Source organism: Myotis lucifugus, unplaced genomic scaffold (assembly GCF_000147115.1).
Source record: "Myotis lucifugus unplaced genomic scaffold, Myoluc2.0 scaffold_207, whole genome shotgun sequence".
NCBI lineage: Eukaryota > Metazoa > Chordata > Mammalia > Chiroptera > Vespertilionidae > Myotis > Myotis lucifugus.
In genome coordinates, this window is record NW_005871255.1 from 919994 (window position 1) to 941061 (window position 21068).

A 21068-nucleotide genomic window follows, 5' to 3' on the forward strand; every position below is an offset into this window, starting at 1 on the left:
TCATTGTTTACGCCGCTCAGTGTGTGGTGCGTTATTACAGCAGCTCCAGGAAGCTAATGCAGAGGGGAGGCAGACACTGATCAAATGATCTCATCGTAAATGTCTAATTCCAAACCGAGATAAGTGCTCCAAAGAGAAGGAACCCCGTCCCTGCAAATGAACGCCAGAGGACCTGGACCGGGTGTGGAGAGCAGTGGAGGCTTTCCTGCGAAGTTAGGGCCAGAGGACTGCAGGAGTCAGCGAGAGGTAGAGCTGGCCTGGAGAAAGGGGAGCAGTGTGTGCAAAGGCCCTGCGGTGGGATGGAGCGAGGTGCATTCTGGGAGTGGAAAGATGGTCCATCGGGCAGAAGAGGAAAGAAGGGAAGGAGAAGAGGGTGGAAGGAGGTCAGAGAACCAGAATGGTGCCCAGTTTGTTACATTCGACTGAATGACAGTGGGATGAGGACACCTGTTTTGCTTTCCACTCTCAATTCCCAGGAAATGAGCTCCAGAGGAGCAGGGCCAGGAAAGCGCCAGAAAGAAGTCCCACTCCCTCAGTGAGGCCCCACCAATCCTAACGTTTCCCTGCCGCCACTGCTACCTTCATCTCTCCTTGCGTCCAACAAGCTGTCCATCAGCAGACCCCTTCCCAGAAGCCTCAGAAGACCTTTGAGATTAAGGCCTAAAATGAAAAAGCAGGCAAATAACACAAGGATTTCAAGTGGCTGCCATTTCTCCCAGCCATGCAGACGATGTGGTTAGACACTTGGCTGCGACACAAGGTGACTAAACGATAAGCCGTATCAGTAGCTCATGTGCGTCAGCTGTGTCCCCAGCACTGTGCTAGCATCACATGTACAGCCTATGCTTACCCCCCAGTGCCCAGCAGCAGGTCCCGTTGTGAATGTCCTGGTTTTTTTTTTTTTTTATAATATATTTTTATTGATTTTTTTCAGAGAGGAAGGGAGAGGGATAGAGAGCTAGAAACATCGATGAGAGAGAAACATCGATCAGCTGCCTCTTTGCACGCCCCCTACTGGGGATGTGCCCGCAACCAAGGTACATGCCCTTGACCGGAATCGAACCTGGGACCCTTCAGTCCGCAGGCCGATGCTCTATCCGCTGAGCCAAACCAGTTAGGGCAATTGTCCTGGTTTTCATGTGAGGAAAGGAAGGCACAGAGGAGAAAGGTGACCCAGGAACAAACAGTCCCTTTAGCACAAGCATGGCCCAGGCTCTGGGGCAAGGGCTTCCTGTCCATGATCTTACTTTATCCTGTAAGTATTCCCCTCCCCCAGTGGACTCACAGAGAAATGGAGATTAGGTGGGTGGTGGTGAAGGGACCTGCTCCGGTCACACAATGTGTAAGTGGCATAGCCTGAGTCGAACCCCAATCTGCCTGACTTTACAAGCACTGCACTCTATTGCTTCATGTGCTTGGTAAGCAAGTGTGTATCTGTGAAATGTGTCGTGCTTTTCCTTGGAAAAACTCAAGCCCTTAGACTGAACAATATGCCTCACAAAGGCCACTAGACCTCTCACCACACTTGTCCTGCCACCTGTATTTCCTCTCTCTTACTGCCAGCAAGTCGTGTGCCCACCTTCAAGGGCCAACTTAACAGCTCCTCTTGCTTTCTCTGCCAACTAATTGTTGCATTTTTAATTTTTTTTTAAACTAAGGCAAAAAAGAAAGATCTAAACGGTAAAGACCGTCCTACTTAGAGTGTCATTCAATTTATCTACAAAAAGGAAATCATTTATTTACATCACAGGATTATTATAGTGGGATTATTCCAAAGCCTGGAATATAAAAAGTGTTCAATAAATTATTAGCTAAATAGCATATAGTAGCAATTATTATCACTAAATTAATGTCTCTGCTTCAGGGAAAAATGAGTGCAGAAGATCACTTTTCCAAATATTCTTCTGTATAGTATTCAGAAAGTTATTCAGACACTCCCACTGTAGAATCAAACAGGCAAAATGATGTAGTGGAAATAATATTTGGCATGTGATTGTCCAGATTCCAACCTTTGCTCTAATAGGTGCTAGTATGTGACCTTGGGCCACTCTGGCCCTAATTTTTAAAAAGGGTATTATAATTATTATCTATATACTAGAGGCCCAGTGCACGAATCGGTGCATTAGTGGGGTCCCTCGGCCTGGCCCGTGGGATCAGGCCAAAACCGGCTGACATCCCCCGAGGGGTCCCGGATTGTGAGAAGGTGCAGGCCAAGCCAAGGGACCCCACTGGTGCACGATCAGGGCCAGGGAGGGACATGGGAGATTGGCCAGCTGGGGAGGGACCGTGGGAGGGCTCCAGGGCATGTCCGGACCATCTCACTCAGTCCCGATCGGCCAGATCCCAGCAGCAAACTAACCTACCAGTAGGAGCGTCTGCTCCCTGGTGGTCAGTGCACATCATAGCAAGCGGTTGAGCGGCCTTAGCATATCATTAGCATATTACACTTTGATTGGTTGCATGGATAACTGAACAACTGGACACTTAGCATATTAGGCTTTTATTATACTATCTAATAAAGAGAGAATATGCTACTTGACCCTCACACCATCGCAAAGATAGCGGTGCCCACAGCCAATAAGGAGGGAATATGCTAATTGACTGTCCTGCCCTCAAAGATGGTGGCACCCACAGCCAATAAGGAGGGAATATGCTAATTGACTGCCACGCCCGCAAAGATGGCAGCGCCCACAGCCACAAGATGGCTGGCAGGGGAGGGCAGTTGTGGGTGATCAGGCCAGCAGGGGAGGGCAGTTAGGGGGGACCAGGTTGACAGGGGAGGGCAGTTAGGGGTAACTGGGCCGTCAGGGGAGAGTAGTTGGAGGCAACCGGGCCAGCAGGGGAGGGCAGTTGGGGGCGATCAGGCCGGCAGGGGAGCAGTTAGGCGTCGATCAGGCTGGCAGGGGAGTGGTTAGGGGTGATCAGGCTGGCAGGCAGAAGCAGTTAGGGGCAATCAGGCAGGCAGGCAAGCGAGCGGTTGGGAGCCAGCAGTCCCGGATTGTGAGAGGGATGTCCGACTGCTGGTTTAGGCCCGATCCCTAAACCAGCAGTCAGACATCCCCCGAGGGGTCCCAGATTGGAGAGGGTTCAGGCTGGGCTGAGGGACACACCCCCGCCCAGTGCACAAATTTCGTGCACCAGGCCTCTAGTGTAGAATATAAAAGCCTAAGCAACTGGCCAATAGCTATGATGAGCATTGACCACCAGAGGGCAGACGTTCAATGTAGGAGCAGAAACTATAGGCATGGGAAACATGGAACAGACTGATGAATCTCAGAGGGAAGGGGGGAGGGGGGAGGGCGGGAAGAGATTAACCAAAATTTTATATGCATACTAGAGGCCCGGTGCACAGATTCGCGCACCGGTGGGGTCCCTCGGCCTGGCTTGTGGGGATCGGGCTGAAACCCCCAAGGGGTACTGGATTGCAAGAGGGCACAGGCCAGGCTGAGGGACCCCACCGATGCACAAATTCGTGCACTGGGCCTCTAGTACTTTACATAATTGTCATCAAGATGATATGTGATAACAGGGTCAAGTGCACAGCTCTGGCCTGGTACACAGTGGGCACTCAGGAATGTCGCCCCCCCTACATGAGCAGTGGCCTGCACATGGGGCCTACACACTCGATGAGGTGGCATAAGGCTGCCTTCCTCACTCACAGGCAGCTGAGACCTCGGCAGTAAAGAGCAAGGGGTCCTGGACTGCAAGAGCCCCGGATTACGAGAGGGATGTCTGACTGCCAACTTAGGCCCAATCCCCTTCCCCCCCCTCCCCCCCGCCCAGTGCATAAATTTCGTGCACCAGGCTACTAGTGACATATAAGCTATCAAGTTTCAGGTACCTTGAAATTTGCAGGTGACTGGAACCAACCTTTTCTCGAGTTTGCATAATCTAATCAGGGCTCAGCTAGCAACCCACTCATGTTGTGGACAAGTGTTTCAGGTGCCCTCCGATGTATTTCATGATGCCCCTGGAATATGCAGTATGTTGATAAATTCACCTCAAAAAGAAAACTTTGACCCAAGTGTTTTGGGACCTTGGGGAATAAAGGGTGACCATCCCACACTTGTTGCTAGTGGGTTTCTTTGTGTGTGTGCTTTTTAATATATTTTTATTGATTTCAGAGATATTTCAGAGAGAGGGAGAGAGAGATGGAAACATCAGTGATGAAAGAGAACCATTGATCACCATTCCCTCCCGTCCCCACCCCCAGATTGAGCCCCCAACCCAGGCATATGCCCTGACTGGGAATCTAACTGTGACCTCCTGGTTCATAGATCAGTGCTCAACCACTGAGCTATGCCAGCTGGGCAGTGTTTTTATATTGATTTTAAGTCCTTGGCAGGGCAGCTTGGCTGAGATAAGAACCAGAACCCAGTTGTGATCACAAAAGGCAACAACAAATTTTGGATAGAACAGAAAATAATCTTGAAATTCTTTTTATAATAAGAAGGCAAGAATGATTGGGGGAGGGGGAAGAAGGAAGAACAAGGAGAAGAAGAATACTTACTCCTGGTGGTGGTTTGGACTACTCTTCTCTGATTCTACAGTGGAACAATTGTAGGTCTTTTAATGGACATAATATTAGGACGGACTTTTCTTCCTGACTTGTTTCTGGGGCCAAACAGGCAGCGGTTTACTTTCTGCCATCAGACTGGGGGCTGGCCTTCCCAAATCAGTCCTCGGAAGCCTAGGACACCCTGCGCCCACAGAGGGAGAGTCCACAGCCCTAGGCGTTGTCATGTTTGCTGACGGCCACCTCATGTTCCAGTAGCGTGTGTGGGATGGCGGGGTGATGGGTGCTACTGCCCTGACAGCAGTGGCCAGGACAGCCAGGGGCAGCAGCCCAGCCCTCAACCAGGGCCAAGGACAGCCACACCAGCCCCCAGATGAAGACATTGACTGTCATGGGGGCTGCACCCAGGACAAGAAACCAAGGCCTGTGGTCCCCACAGTGCCAGGGGAAAGGAAAAGGGGCCTTTGTGATTGTCCCCTTTTCACACACACACAAAATGTGATTAAATGGGATCCTTCAGTTCTGAATGCAGATGGGGCCTTGGTGGACTAGGCAGACAAGCAGGCGAGACGCTGAGCCCTTAAAGCCAAAAGGGGGTAGAAACCCAGACAATGGTGCTGCGGGCTAGGGTGGGTGGAGGGGGAACGGATATGACAGCGAGGAAGGAGTTTCAGTGTGAATGAATACTAATTAGTGACATGGATATTAATGATGACAGTAATTAACAGGGGAAAGGAAGGGCTGTCATTGTCCCAGGGTGAGTAATCAGTCTTGGCAGGTGATAAATAATGGTTCCGCCAGCTCAGCAGAAAGATAATCCGCCTGCCCCGGGGAGAGCGGTTGCTGATGCTGGAAACCTCTCCGTTTCCAGGCAACCCGCAAAAAAGGACTATTTTTCTTTTGAGGGAAAAACAGGTTAGCGTCTCTCCCCCACCCCCAACTTGGGATTACAGTCCTTATTTGATTTCTGCTTTGTTCTTCATTTCCTAGGACAAATGTTGAACTTGTATAATTTGGAGGAAATGGACCCGCACGCACAAGCACACACAGACATCCTCTCCCTTTCTCTCGAAGAATGTGAATGAGTAGGGGTGCTTTGGAGCCAAAGTTTAGCTCATAGATGCCAGCCGGGAGCAAGAATACGGGAAAGCTCAGAAGTCTTGCTTTTGAGGTGGAGATGTGGGGAGGCCTGCAGCAGTGGAGACTGGTCCTGGGGTGGTGGGGGAGGGAGGACATACAGAAAGAGTAGGATGGGCCCCTGGCCGTTTGCCGTGTAGAGAGAGTTCATCGACCTTCCAGAAAGTCAAAGAGAAGCAAATAGGCACTCGGGCCGGAACTGGTCTCCCCACTGGCAACCAAATTTCTAGAAACTTGAGTTCTGGTAAAGGACAACAGTTAAACCCCTCTGCACGCTCTCCAGTCTCTCAGGCAGGAATCTATCCCAGGAGAGCTGTCCATGGGCCCTCTCTCTCCTACCAAGCCTTACACCCATGCCAGGACTTGAATATCTGGAAATGCTCCCCTTTCGGGCTATTTTCTGTCATGCATACATCCTGAAATGACAAAGCCACCGTCGAAGGTCTGCACTGGTTTAAAGTGAGATTTGGGGTGAATTGATTAGAAGTTCAGAATCCTCCGAAAACAACTCCTCATGGGAACTGGGCTGCCCTAGGAAACATTGGTTCTGGGAACCACGTTTCCAAATGGAGGTAGACAAAAGGGAATTAATTGTGACCAAAATGGTGAGAGACCCAGGCATGGCTCACAAGGGGGGGATGACACTCAAGGAGATGCCGATAGTATGTCAGATGAACTGCCCAAATGTTTGAAGACCTGTCCCACAGAGTGAGAAGGTCTGGGTTTGTTTTCCTAGCATTAGAATGCAAACCTAAGGCCAAAGAGAGCAAGCCACAGAATAAGTCCAGTTTCTGCTCCCAGAAATCAAAGACGATTCCACTGGGACAGACTGGCTAGGAGGGATCTGTGAGTTCCGAGGTTCTGGGATTTTTCTAAATGGAGATTACAGCACCTCTTGTCCAGGGTGTTGCGGATGGGGGCTCATGTATTGGCTGGAGTTGGAGCAAGTAAGTTTTAAAAGTCCCTCCTGACTCTTAAGATTTTAAATTAGTTAAGATAATACTAGGTGCCTAAACAGGTAAGCCCCCAATTTCTGGGGCTTAACATGACACACTTTCAATCAGGTCAGAGCCCCAAATAGGCATCAGTTTTCATGGTTGTTCAGAAGCCCAGGCTCCTTCCACATTGTGGCTCTGCCCGCCCTGAGCCCTTGAAGTCCTCTCCATTCAGCCAGCAGGTGGGGAACAGAGGGGTATGGAGCTGTGCAGGGCCACATGGGAGTTTTCACGGCCTGTGTCTAAAAGCAACATTCATCATGCCCACTGTCAGAACTCAATCCACACCAAACTGCAGGAGCATCAGGAAATGTCACCTGGCCAAGGGGACAAGTGAATACAGAGAAGTTTCTCCCACAGACTGACACAGGGCTACTTCCTTTCAGGGTGGGCCCATGCCAGAAGAAATTAGAGACATTTTCAGGAACCTTGTCAGCCCTTGTCAGTAAGGGTAGGGAACGGAGGAGGCTGTTCTCCGTAGGAAATGGTCTGCAGGCCGGGCATGGTAAAATTTCACCAGCCCATCTTGGGGAAGTTATCCACATCTGTATGCGCAGGATGTCCCCTACAGATGCTCCCCAGAAACGTGTGCACACAAGACCCTTCGGCGTCATCAGAGTTGGATGTTTTTTTGGAAAAGAATGGGATTATAACTGTGGAAGTTAATGAATGGGTAGAAAGAGTGTGTTAGGATAGAAAAGCATCAGTACCGCCCAGCTCTCTAGGTGTGTGCTAATTCAAATGATCACTGTCTTAGGTAAATATACTTCTTCTGCCACAGGGCTTACCACCCACCAGGTCTTCAGGTGAATTGCTTTATCATTGCAGGTACTGACATTGTGCAGTGGCTGATGAAGAACCTGTCCATCGAAGACCCAGGTACTTGACCTTCCACCCTGACTTTATCCCTCATGGTATCAGTAAACATACCACATAACCAAGTTCCAGACTAGATCTCCTACCCTCCTGAGAACTGGGCTTATAGGTGAATCCCAAGATGTGGAACCTCTTTACTTACAAATGAAATTGAATTATTTTCTCCACTGAATAGCTACCTTTAAATTTAAATCACCCTTTGAGGAAATGAGTAACCATTGAGAATGCCAAAGAGTCCAATACAGTAACATGTGAAATGAGTTGAATTCTCATTAGCCACAGCAATTAAAGATAAGTTGTAGCGCTGTCACTGAGCAGCCTTCCAGACCCGGATCTTAAAATTAGATTGCCTGATTCACAATTAAGATGTTTAATTATTTGCTAAGATGCCTTCTGTTTTCTTCTTCTGCAAGAAGGGAAGAAATTATTTTTTTTCAACTTTAATTGTGCATTTCAATTAGGAAAACCTTACCAGAAAGACAATAACAAAACTCTAGCCAATAAAACAGTTTCTAAATCTGTCCTCCCACCAGTAAATAAGCAGTAAAATTTATTTTCACGGCATAATGAAAAATGGGGAGTTCTAGACAAATGAAAATTCTAGATAAGTATAGCTTATTACCATGTGTTGTTAGTTAATACTTTTCTGAATTTATTTTTCACTCCCTGTCTTAACTGAGTATTCCTGGTGCCTGTATTTCATATGTATAAATACCCATACATGTATTCTGATGTTCTTACAGATTAGACCTCTTTGCCCCAAATTAAATGGCCTCCAATTACTATGTTTTTTAAAAATATATTTTTATTAATTTCAGAGAGGAAGGGAGAAGGAAAGAAAAATAGAAACATCAATGATGATTAGCTGCCTTCTGCATGCCCCCTACTGAGTATCGAGCCCACAACCCGGGCATGTACCCTGACTGGGAATCAAACAATGACTTCCTGGTTCATAGGTCGACACTTAACCACTAAGCCAAGCTGGCTGGACAATTGCTATGCTTTTTAAAGATCTTTTCTCAAGTTCCCTTTCTAGATGTCTATCCTTCAGCTATGATTCTTGACTGGGGTCAGTATGTCAACTCAGGCATTCCTGTATTTTAATCTGATGCTCCTAATATACTATTGACTACAAAACAATACAATTTACATAGAGTTTGATTAAATATAGTTGCCAGAAACCTGAGTGCCTGAAAAGCAGGTCATTAATGAAGTGACAGTAGCCTTTTTCACCACCTTGATTAATGGCCACTCTCATGACTCATGAAAATGCTTAATTCTAGTCAAGTTCTTTCTCCACAGGGGAAAACGATACCTGCCAATCCTTTTAAGGAAAGAACCTGAATCAACTGGCCTGTGGGTTTTTCCTATGCAGCCTGGACTTCTGATTGTCCACTTACAAAAACTGGACTGAATAAGTCTCTTCCAGCTTAGTTACATGTATTTAAAGTCAACATTTATTTTGATGATGATGCTAAATTTTTTACCACATTGGCCTCCCCGTGCCATTGCCCACTACACTGCTCACCACAAAAGTGAGGCTTGCCTTTATGTCCCTAAGAGAAGGGGCTGTCACAACGGACAATGCAGTTTGAGTGCAGAGTGTCTGTGGGTGGCGAGGCTGTGTGCTCACTGCTGAGGATGATAAGAAATGAGGAGAATAAAAATATGAATCAGGCAGCCAGCACTTACTGAGCACTGACCCTGCCCCAGACACCGCTACACACCTTATGTGAACTATCACAGGTTTATCTACACCAGAGCTCATGCTCTTCACCATGAGCACTTTCTATTGGAAGTCTTGCGGGGAGGTTAAAGTAATGTCAGAGCTGGGATGCAGAGGAGTCCCAGACACTTGGTAGTGCTTCCCAACCATTGATACTCCCCCAGTCCATGCAATCATATCATAAAGTCATTGAACGATCAGTCAATCAGTCAGTAGTTATCTAGGGGTGATGACAGTTGACTTCCTGTTGCCTTTCTGCACTCACAGCTTACATTTCAGCTACGCAGCCCTCCACTCTGACAGCTTCCTAATTACTTCTCTCTCTTACTTCCTGTCCCTGCAGTTGAAGCAATACACTTGGGAAGCCTTATAGCTGCCCAGGGCTATGTCTTTCCCATCTCGGACCATGTTCTCACCATGAAGGACGATGGCACCTTTTACCGGTTCCAGGTAGGCCTGCCAGCTCCTCCTGAAGAGCCTTTTCTTCTCATCATCCTCTGATTGCAGATTAGAGACACATGGAAAAACTGAGTGTATTTGAGGGAGCAACGCTTATCTCCCACCAGCTCGGGAAAACCAAGCAAACTTCTGTCTGGGCCCTTTGTTGCTCCACCCAAATAATACAGAAAAGCCCTTGTGGAGAACCTACTATTTATTGAACAATTTATACATATTTCCTCATTTATTCTAAAGAAAACATTTCTGGGGAGCAAAAATCACCCATTTTCTAGAAATCTGCTGTTTCCTCTTATAAGGAAAAGCTAAGGTCTTCAGAGAATTCATGGGCACTTAGTAAGTCTAAGAGATAGCCTTGGTTGGAACCTAGTCAGCCTTATAGCAAAGTCCATGATCTTTCTCCTGAATCATGCTGACTTCCTGTGTGATGTTTCTATTCACTACCTGCTAACCCGTCACACCCGTTTTCCACTCCTTTTCTCAGATCCCATCCTAGATCTGGAGCAGAGGATAAGGGATGGTGTCCAGGTCAAAACCAAAGGGTTTAGAAGCGAGTTCTTCAGACAGGGCCAAAGGGTGTCTTAGTCTGCTCAGGCTGCCATAACACAATACCGTGCTGGGTGGCTTCAACAACAGGCATTTATTGTTCACAGTTCAGGAGCTGGACGTCCAAGATCAAGGTGTCAGTCGGGCTTCGTTTGTGGTGAACATGCTCATCCTGGATTTCAGATAGCTGCTTCTTGTTGTATTTTTGAGACAGAAAAAGAGAGAGAGAACAAGAAACAGATCTGCTGTTTCCTCTTATAAGGGCACTGATCCTATGGGATCAGGGTCCCACCCTAAAAGTCTCATTTTACCTTAATTACTTCCTTACTCCAAATACAGCCACAGGGGGTTAGGGCTTCATCATATGAACTTAGGGGGGGGAGGGGGGAGGGTGGGCACTACTCAGGAACTTGGGGCTTGTACCCAAAAAACCATGCCAGTCTATTTTCTGTAGTTAGACTTCTATTGTCTCAGGATAAGAAAGTTTTGCCCTATAAACTAAGTTTCTCATTTTCTCACTTATTTGTTTACCTGGATTCATTTCTCAGCACCTAAATTAAAATGTTGACTGGCCTCAGCTGCATTAAGAACAGGAGAGGGTTGGGCTGTGGTGTCAGCACAAAGGAGATGGGGACAGAGCCGGTCCTAGGGAGGGGTCCTCGCTGGGTGCAGGGAGGGCTGACCCTGACCCCTAGGCAGGGGAGGGCAATTGCTTCTGAGTCCTGACAGCTCTGCTCTTTTGCAGGCTCCGTACTTCTGGCCGTCGAACTGCTGGGAGCCTGAAAACACGGACTATGGTGAGCAGTGAAGGCACAGCCCGCATTCAGTGTTACTGCTGGGAGTGCGAAGGCAAATGCTCGGTGTTGGCGATGGAGTGATGGAGTGCAGGGGAGGAGCCGGCTTAGCCCTTTGTCATACTGTTGACATGTAATAAGCATCCTGTTCATGTGATGGAGAAAGGCAGCGCACACCGGAAGATGCAGCCGTGGGAAGGAAATGGGGGGCGGAAGAAGTCTATCAAGGGTGGCCAATAGGTTCATTCTGTGGGGCCGTGGAAAACCAGGATCCCACAGCAACTCTGTAGGACTTTTCCCGGGAGGACTAGATCAAGGGGCCCTGGGAGGAGGAGATCAGGGGGCCACCACCCCCTGACCCTTTCTATCCTCACAGACTTGTTAACATTTATTAATTAGGGAGAAACTGAGAAATATCAGAGCAGGGATATACAGACGTTACCCTGGTCCAGAAAAATAACGAGTGGGTGAAGTTGGGAGCTGGGTAAGCAGGGAGTTGCCTTTATAAAGGGAGGGATCTATTAGACTCTTGCCATAGGCTCTCTGTGGAGGCTGTTTAGTATTTCTGTGTGCCAGTCCTCTAAAGAAGTGACATTGTCCCTCTACTTCAGATAAAGAACCAGCGGCCACCTCCTCACCCTTATCACAGTTATCACACTGCTTTCCACGTGTCTAGGAGCTCCAAGAGGGCGGGGTTAGTCCACCTTGTTCATTCTCAGGCTCCCCAGTGCACACCTGAGGCATAGCTGGTGCTGAGTATTTGCTCTTTATTGAAGGCGCTTAGCAGACACTCAGTGGAGGCAGCAGAATTTGAACTCAGATCTGAGTGGCTCCAAGGCCCATGCTCCTTTCATGGCCCTGTGCGTGGCATCGTGCAGATGCCCCTGTCCCTTTGCACAGCATCCTCATCACTGGCTCAGCTGCTGGGCCGCACAGTGGCTGTCCTCTCACTGGGCACTTGATGAGACCAGCAGCTCCCCCCCCCCGCCCCCCACAGGCTCTCTGCAGGATTGTGGGCACAGGCAGGCAGGCAGCGGCAGCGGCCACTGGGTAGTATTTGGGGGAGCCGGTCCCGGAGACCTGTGTGACCAGCTACGCCCTCCAGGCCACACATTTGAGGGCGGGGTAACTAGCAATTAGAAGCAATCCTAAGGATGGAATGTGAACAAGTCATTGCCTAATAAGATTACGGATGCTCTGTTTCCAAGTCTGGAAAATGGCCCTCATACAGAGGACAGGACCCTCTCTTGTCACATCGGCTGTCTGCAGGCTCCACCGCGGGCCCCTCTGGAACTGCGCTGCACCCTAAATGATGTGATAAGTGGATCCAGCAAGGCTTCTGGCTCAGAATGGGAGCTGCATTTGGCTGCTCATAAAACAAGTGTTTCTGGGGCTGAAATTTTGCTAACAAAAGCCCAATTCAGAATTTGAATGATTGTAGCTGTTTCGTGCAGCAGCCATGCGCCCTTGTGAATGGGGAAACCAATATTTTTCCAGGCCATAGTGAAGGGGGGAAGATGGTAGGACCAGAAAACTGGGCCCAAGTAAGATTGAAATATTTACTTGACTGTAAAGCCTAAGCCACCTGCCACTGCATACAACGGACATTATTTCCCTTTCTCTACATGTTTTCTCCATTTTCTAATTTTAGTTGTCCAGCATAAACAGGGATAGCAATAACGATTTATATCAGGCTCTCATTAAAGCAAAATTATTTTATTAATTCATATGCCTCGATTTTGGCAAATCAGATGGAGAAGTCAAGGTGTAGAATTCCAAATCACTTGCCAACATTTCCAAAGCAGTTTAGTCAGAAAATATTTACCAAGAAAGAATTCAGCACAGTGGGCCTAGCATTGACTAGCTCCACTAGCTGTGTGATCTTAGCAAGTTCCTTAACCTCTCTGTGCCTCAGAAACTTCATATTAAAAGCAAAATAATAATAGTACTTGTCTCCCAGTGTTGTCTTGTTAGGATTAAATGAACTACAAGTAAGGTTTGGTGTATGGCAGATAGTAAAGAGTCAATAAAACCTCAGTGGTGGTTGGTATTATCATTCCTAGACTGATGTTTGATCTTATTGGTTCTCTGGTGGCCCTCTTGCCAGGAAAAAATGTGAAATTGAAGCTAAGAATTCAGAATAGGTATGGTTTGGATTGACAAAGAACCAGGAACTTTCATTCATTCAACAAACATTGACCAATCACCTCCTCTGCATCGATTGCTCAGTCACCTCTTTGAATGAGTCGCAGTCTTGTTCTCCAAGCATTCCAGAGAGGTGGCATGATGGGGGTAAGAAGGGCATAGTGAGGAGTCTGATCTGTGTACTCAAAGGTTTTATGTTAATGAAGAATGATTGAGAAAGTTCAATAGTTTGGGAGGGGCAGGTTTATTAAAAAGCCTTCATAGTCGAGGAGAGACATTTAGAATGGAATCAGCAGTGTTAGGGAGCCATAATGGAGCCCAATAATGGAGAATGACTTGGAAAAAAGTTTCCTCGTCTATAAAATGAGGACAGTAGAGAACCCACTTCACAGGGTTATTGTGAGGAGTAAGTGGATGCTGGGAAGGGCCCTGACACTCAGTGAGCGCCATGTAAGTGGTAGCTGCTCTCATGGTGATTTCCCCAGCGCCTGAAACAGTGCTTGGCACTTAGAGACATTCAATACACTTTTAAATGGGAAAATGAATAAGTAAATGGGGCAATGACTGTCATAGTGGAAAAAGGGCTCTGAACGAGACCTTAATTCTGTTTCCACCTCCACCCGTAACCAGAGGTGAGTAAATCAATTCACCTCTCTTGGCCTTTAGTTTTTCCATCTGTCGATGAAGGGTCCTTACTTGATGGTTGCCAGGGTTACTTTCAATGCTGAAATTCCATTGTTCTAAAAAGTAATTAGAGGGTATGAGGAAAATAGAGAGATACAATCTCCTACTTTAGGAGATTGAGATAAATAATGATGTCACTAGCACAGACAGTTTGGAAAATGAGTCCATTTTTAAAGTACATTGAGGTAGAATAAAGTCAATATTTTTTTTATGTTCAATTACACATGTTACACATGAACCCATTCTGTTTATAAATTTTTAACATGTTCTTTTTTTACTATTTGCATTTTTATTTTTATTTTTCAATTATAGTTTACTTTCAATATCATTTTGTATTGGTTTCAGGTTTACAGTATAGTGATTAGACAATCATATAGTTTACAAAGTGATCCCCCAATATTTCCAGTGCCCACCTGGCATCATACATAATTACCACAATATTATTGACTATATTCCATATTCCCAGGACTATTTTGTAGCTACCAATTTGTACCTCTTAATCCTTTCACCTCTTTCACCCAGTCCCCCAAGTGCCCTTCCCTCTAGCAACCACCAGTTGCCTCTCTGTAACCTGTTCTATTTTTGTCACAATGATACACAATGCGCTTGTGATGGCATTGCGTCATCCAAGTGAGAAGCCAATGAGGTGGGAATGCCAGGTATGAGGGCAAAAAGACAAAGGTTTTTCAATGAGAAATTAAATATCCAAGAAAAGCCAACATCTGATCTTAAAGCAAGTCCCCCAGATGCCCTGGTATAGGACCGGCTGCTGTTGCCAGCGGTCATTTGATTGGTTAGATGTTAGAGCAAGCACTGTTGAGGGCACCGTAGTGGTGCAGACAAGCCCAGGGAAGGTCTGTGCCAAGAAGAGGTCCACTCCACAGCCACGTCCCACCTCCCCGGTTCTGGTGAACAGATTCCCTCATATGTGACATTAGCCACAGGGGAAATGCGCTGAAAGCATGCCACCTTGTAACTCATGATCGTGGGGAATGGTACCAGCTTTTCATTCCTTGCATGGTACTTTATACTTTATAACCTAGCTGGCCCATTTTGACCTAGATGGGCTGTAAATTTCTGAGGACAATTCTGCCTCCATGGAGCCCCAGTCTGACTTAGATTTTCCTGAGTTTCACATGTGGCCAATACAAAATATTATCTGAGGCAGCATGGTCAAAGCAGCCACCACCTCCACTGACCTGCACTGCTCCTGGGTCATCCAGACCAGGCCTGCTGGGTCTGGCGGCATGCCAGGCTTCCTGCTCCGGGTCACCCCCAAGTCCACAGGCTGCCTAACCAATGGTCCCAGAGACCAAAAGAGTACCTTTATCAGACACAATGGAGAGCTATATAGCTCTCCATTGAAAAAGTTGGTAAGTAGAGAATCACGAAAAATGATACATACCTATCTTAATGACTTCATATTAATGTAAGACATACAAAGCTATATTCACTTGGCAGTCTCTTAAGGGAAGACCAAAGAGTCACTTTGATTATGGGCCCCAATAATTTGAGGGTTTTTTCTTCAGTAAGTCATACTCAAAATAAACCACCCAGTTTGGGCATCTTTAAAGTGCATCAAGAATTTAAAAACACTTTTGAAGCAACCTGTTTACTGCTCTGAAATTTTTATTATGTTTTCTATTTTTTTTTCAGTTATCTCACCTGTACCAATCCTATCAGCAACTATCTTAGCCAACACTCCTCTATCAAGTTGTTCTGAACCATTCAACTTCATAGAAACAACTCTCTCTTTTCACATGAATTGCATCAGTGTGTGTAGTATTTAGTGCACTTGCGTTATTAAAATAACAGGTGTGCCTAACATAAGCATATTTGAGGGGGGAAAAACATAACTGACTCTCATCCACATACAACTCTGGTGTGAGCAGAAGGTTCTAGCATACCCTAGGCTGCCATCAGTAAATTTTTCAGACCACATGGAGGAGGTTGGCTAATTCAGCAAGGAGTTGCCTACATACCCTCGTGTACTTAAGTTGTCAAACAACAGATAGGTCCTCTCTGGCCTTCCCTTCTGGTTATTCTAGTGTTCATTCATCCCATTCATCTCTTGTCTTCCCTGCATTGGTCTACTTGTCACTGGAGAAGGAGGGAGATACTGAAGGAGCAGAAGTAGGGAGAGGAAGTAATGAAGGCCATGTTTGAGGGAGAATGTCCTGGCAACTGAGGGATAAGAACCCTTCCTTAGCTTGGGAAGCGAGAGCTAAATTGCCCTCTTTTTCCACTGTTCATCTACTCCACTGGCAGACTCGGCCCTGGTGCTGGGTATAGGGAATCGGGCTGAGTAGGACACAGCCTCTGCCCTTGAAGAGCCTTCAGCCTAGAGCAGTGATGGTGAACCTATGACACGCATGTCAGAGGTGACACGCGAACTCATTTTTTTTGGTTGATTTTTCTTTGTTAAATGGCATTTAAATATATAAAATAAATATCAAAATGTAAGTCTTTGTTTTACTATGGTTGCAAATATCAAAAAATTTCTATATGTGACACGGCACCAGAGTTAAGTTAGGGTTTTTCAAAATGCTGACACGCCAAGCTCAAAAGGTTCGCCATCACTGGCCTAGAGCAAGGCCCAGCCTACTAAGCCCATAATTATAGTGCATTGGAATTAGTTTTCATGGTGGATAGATGTGATGCTGAGCTATCTAGAACACCAAGCTGGATCTTCATAGATTAGTAGGAGGTTGCTAGATAGACAGAGGGAAAGATGAGAGAAAAGGGAAAGGGCTTCTATGGAGCAGACACGTATGCAGAGGAGTGGAGCTGAAAGATGTTTGGTAGCCTCACATGCCTGAGTGAGGAAGGGAAGAGACAAGCAGACTGGATCTTAAAGAACCAAATACGCTGCTCCAAGGAGCCTGACCTTTCTTCTGCGGTCACTGAGGAGTTGATGCAGGCCATTTAGGCAAGAGGGTAACATGGTTATATTTGAGAAAGATTATCCTGATGCAGGATGCTTGGGGTAAAGGAGAGGAAAAGGATGGAGGGGAGTTGTTAGGATTAGAAGATGGGGTCCTCGTCCCATCCTGACTTGCAGAAAGATTCCTAGAGATGAGGAGTCATGGATTCCACATAGAAACATATTCTTCACAGCACAGCTGGGCACTTAGCCAGCTGGGCTGGCTGCTGGTTGGCTGGATGAGTGGATGGATGGATATATGGATGGATGCATGGATGGATGGACGGACAGATGGATTTGTGATTGTTTGTGTTGTAATTTCTCTTCTTTCCTCAGCCATCTATCTTTGTAAGAGGACAATGCAGAATAAAGCAAGGCTGGAATTGGCAGATTATGAATCAGTAAGTATAATTATTTTCCAGGGTAGGTGTGGGAGGAGAATGCAAATCTATCTGCAACTGGGTTTTAGCTCATATTTTTCCCCTTTGCACTCCCCAATCCTTTTCAGGCAGTGGAAAGGAAGTCTCTTCTATTTCCCCTCCTTTGTTCTCAGCTCTTCTTATCATCACAATAAAATTACATCTTTATATAATGTTTTTATATACAATATGAAAACAACTCAACTTAAAAATGGGCAAAGAACTTAAACAGACACTTTACCAAAGAGGACAGAAGAATGACAAATAAGCACATGAAAAAATGTTCAACATTATAAGCCACTGTGGAATTACAGGTTAAATCCATGCTAAGGTATCACTGTACACATATTAGGATGGCTAAAATAAGAAGTACTGACAATGCCAAGTGCTGGTGAGGATGTGGAGCAACTGGAACTCTCCTACATTGCTGGTGGGGATGCAAAATGGTAAAATCACTCCGGAACATGGCCTGGCAATTTCTTATAAACTTAAACATACAGCTACCATATAACCAAGCAATCCTATTAGAGAAGTCACAACTTATGTGCACACCAAAACCTGTGCACTAATGTTCATAGCAGTTTTAGTTGTGATCATCAAAAGCCATAAACAACCCAAGTGCATTTTAACAGGTGAATGGTTACATAACCCCTGGTACATCCGTACAGTAGAATACTACTCTTCAGTGAAAAGGAATAAACTGGTAATACAAGCAACCACTTGGATGAGTATCAAAGACATTATGCTAAGTGAAAGAAGCCTATCTCAAAAGATTACAAACTGTATTATTCCATCTGTGTGACTAACATGAGGGAAAATACAGATCAGTGGTTGCCACGAGTTTTGAGTGGAGGTAGATTATGGCTATGAAGAGCGTGAGGGGCTTGGCAGAGTGACAGAACTATTCTGTGTCCTGATTATGATGGTGGTTACATGAATCTATACATGTGTTAGAATTCATGAAACTGTGCACCAAAAGGGAAAAATCGATTTAATATATAATAATTTTTTAAATTTGATATATGATAATTTTTTATTTTAATATATGATATTTTTAATTGCATCTTTATACCCCCCCCCAAGTCACCTTTGCTTGGCAGTAGGTGCAGAATCTAAGACCAAATTCATTCCAGAAGGTAAGATAGGTGTATGTCACTTGAAGTATATACTTTCCCAGCTGCCTCCCCCTCCACCTTCTTTCACAACAAGTGATTCCCTACAAGAACTGGAGGACCCACAGCACACTCATATCCATTCCCATGTAACAGAGCCAATCTCAAGAGAACTTGAGGTTCACAAATAATTTTTAAAATATTTTTAGTTTTTGGTGACAAAATCTTCCCCCAAAACCAAATTTTATATGAGTTACTGAGAATGGGGGAAATAGGCTAAATTTCCATGAACCATCCAGAGGAGGTGCTGCTGAGCCACAAAATGACTAGGGCCAGCAGCTAAGAGGAGGGGCGGCATTAAAGGCAGTGGAATACCATTACCTAGATCAGTGGTTCTCAACCTTCCTAATGCCGCGACCCTTTAATGCAGTTCCTCATGTTGTGGTGACCCCCAATTTCATTGTTACAAATTGAACATAATTAAAGCATAGTGATTAATCACAAAACAATATGTAATTATATGTGTTTTCCGATGATCTTAGGCGACCCCTGTGAAAGGGTCGTTCGACCCCCAAAGGGGTCGCGACCCACAGGTTGAGAACCGCTGCCCTAGATAATCCAGCGCTGACAGCATCTTCAGATCCACCCACCCTCCAAATGCCTCTCCTGCTTTCACTGCCTCCGTTTTCCAAAACAAGCCTGATGACCCACTCTGCCAGACCTGTCACTCTTGGGTACCTGTGCCCAAGCGGACCAACTGTGGAGCCATGGCTCCCCTCTCCACCGCTCAAGGGGAATATGCATGCCATCGGGGCCACAGGGCCTGTGTGTGACCTTTCACCCCCCCTTGGTCCCCACTGGCATCACAGGACCTGGGGGGGGGGGGCGGGGGATGCATTGCAGGGGTTTACACGGAGCCTCAGAACCTGGCTGAAGTTTGCTTATTAGTGGGAACCACTAAATAGAACTACGTGGAAACATTATGTATGTATGTATAGAGGGAGGCATGACTGTTCTGTGGAGCTAAGAAGAAGAGGGAGAGAGAAGCCCTTTCACAAACATTATGGAAATTTATCCTCTGGAGTAACTGTTAATACTGGTAGTATTTTATGAGTGGTGGAACTGAAGCTTAAATCTCAGTAACTGATAATGGAGCCAAGAATGGAGGCCAGGTCTTCCTATCACAGCCCCTCCATCCACTGTCTCTCTTCCCTGTATTTCCCATGTTTTAGAAAAGGTCCTAAACAGAAAGAAGACAGCATCAACTCCTAGTGGGTTTTATTCAGTGTCCACTTCTCTTGCCATATAATGTTCTACTTTGGTATTTGTGACCAATATGACATTAAAATGTTCTTTCAGGTTGAAGTTCTGCCTAGAAGTAGAAACTAAAAAAAAAAAGTATGTTGTTTTCACAATACAGTAATTTTATTATTACATATGCTCTTGGTAAAAACAAAAATTCAAACTGCAAAGAAAGGAGAGAAAAATAGCCTGCAATCCTTTTCCCCAAAGCTTTTTCTGTAATACATTTTTTCTTTACAAAAATACTTGGATCATACCATAAACATTATTGTGTAAGCTGCTTCTCTCCCCACCTTATACTGTAAGTATGTTGGGGATCTTTTCATGTCAGTAATAATAATCTACATTATCATTTTTAATAGCTGCCTAATATTCCATGGTATGACTGCATCATAATTTATATAACTACTCCCCAACTGACTGACTTTTGTGCATTACCGTTGCTTCCTATAAACAATGGAAGAATCAAAAGGACAGTTTTGTTGAGGTACTTGTTCACCAAGCCTTACTAATGACTGAGTTTACGTGTGTTGATCTTCAACTGAGGCTCCTTTTATATTAATAATCCACTGATGAGAGTAATAAATTAGTGTTGGCATGAGCTCTATGAAAACACACAGCATAATGTGGGCTTCAGCCTTGCATTCCATCAGAATTAGGCAGGTCATTAGGGGACCTGTCAAACACCCCTCCCCACTGTCCTATTGTGCCACTGGGTAAGTCTACAGACTTAGAGAAAGGGCTTCCTCCCTCTTCCTCTAAAAGGCAGCCCTGGATGCCTTTTCTTTCTTTCTGCTGGGTTTTCCTTTTATGAACATCACAAACATGTACTCCTTTTTCTGCACTATTGAATCTGGACTTTCAAAGACATGAATGCCAAGTCTGGGTTCTTCTTTCCTGCCCCCTTCCAAGACCCCTGCTGGGAAACAAGTCTTGAGAAACCCTTCATTTTGCCCTCGGAGATGTCCAGCAGGTTGCAAAGACCCCCCCTTGTCCCTTCCCCAAACCCTGCATGCATAGCCACAAACCACTCTCCTTCTCTTCAGGGGCCTTTATGACAAGTGCTGCATGGGTTGTGTTCTTGTAAAACACACAGGAAGAGGGGAATCAGGTGAACCACAGGGACTTCAGCCTTAATGGGTGTGCAAATGAATATTAATAGTTCTGCTCCATACAGCAGGCTCTGGTGCAAAGTCACATTGGGTTCATGTCCAGTGGATTTAAAGTGGGGCCCTGCTATTTTGTTGGGAGTAACCAAAATAGATGGCTGCTCTATAATGAGTGTAGGGGTCGATGTGCAAACGTACGATGATTAATGCCTTCTTGTTCATTTTCATTTCTCATTAGGAAAACTTAGCAAGACTCCAGAGGGCCTTTGCAAGGAAGTGGGAATTCATCTTTATGCAAGCAGAAGCGCAAGTAAAGTAGGTGAACTTA

The 21068-nt window shown here is 45.7% G+C and overlaps 1 protein-coding gene across 1 annotated transcript in view; it reads left to right on the forward strand.

Annotated features, from left to right (window-relative positions):
• Positions 1–21068, forward strand: part of RGS6 (regulator of G protein signaling 6) — a 463491-nt gene that overhangs the window by 382398 nt on the left and 60025 nt on the right. Inside the window, exons 4-8 of the mRNA XM_006097588.3 lie at positions 7477–7527; positions 9594–9700; positions 10998–11049; positions 17135–17199; positions 20979–21055. Coding sequence (XP_006097650.1) covers positions 7477–7527; positions 9594–9700; positions 10998–11049; positions 17135–17199; positions 20979–21055 — 352 coding nt within the window. The remainder of the gene's footprint in view (positions 1–7476; positions 7528–9593; positions 9701–10997; positions 11050–17134; positions 17200–20978; positions 21056–21068) is intronic.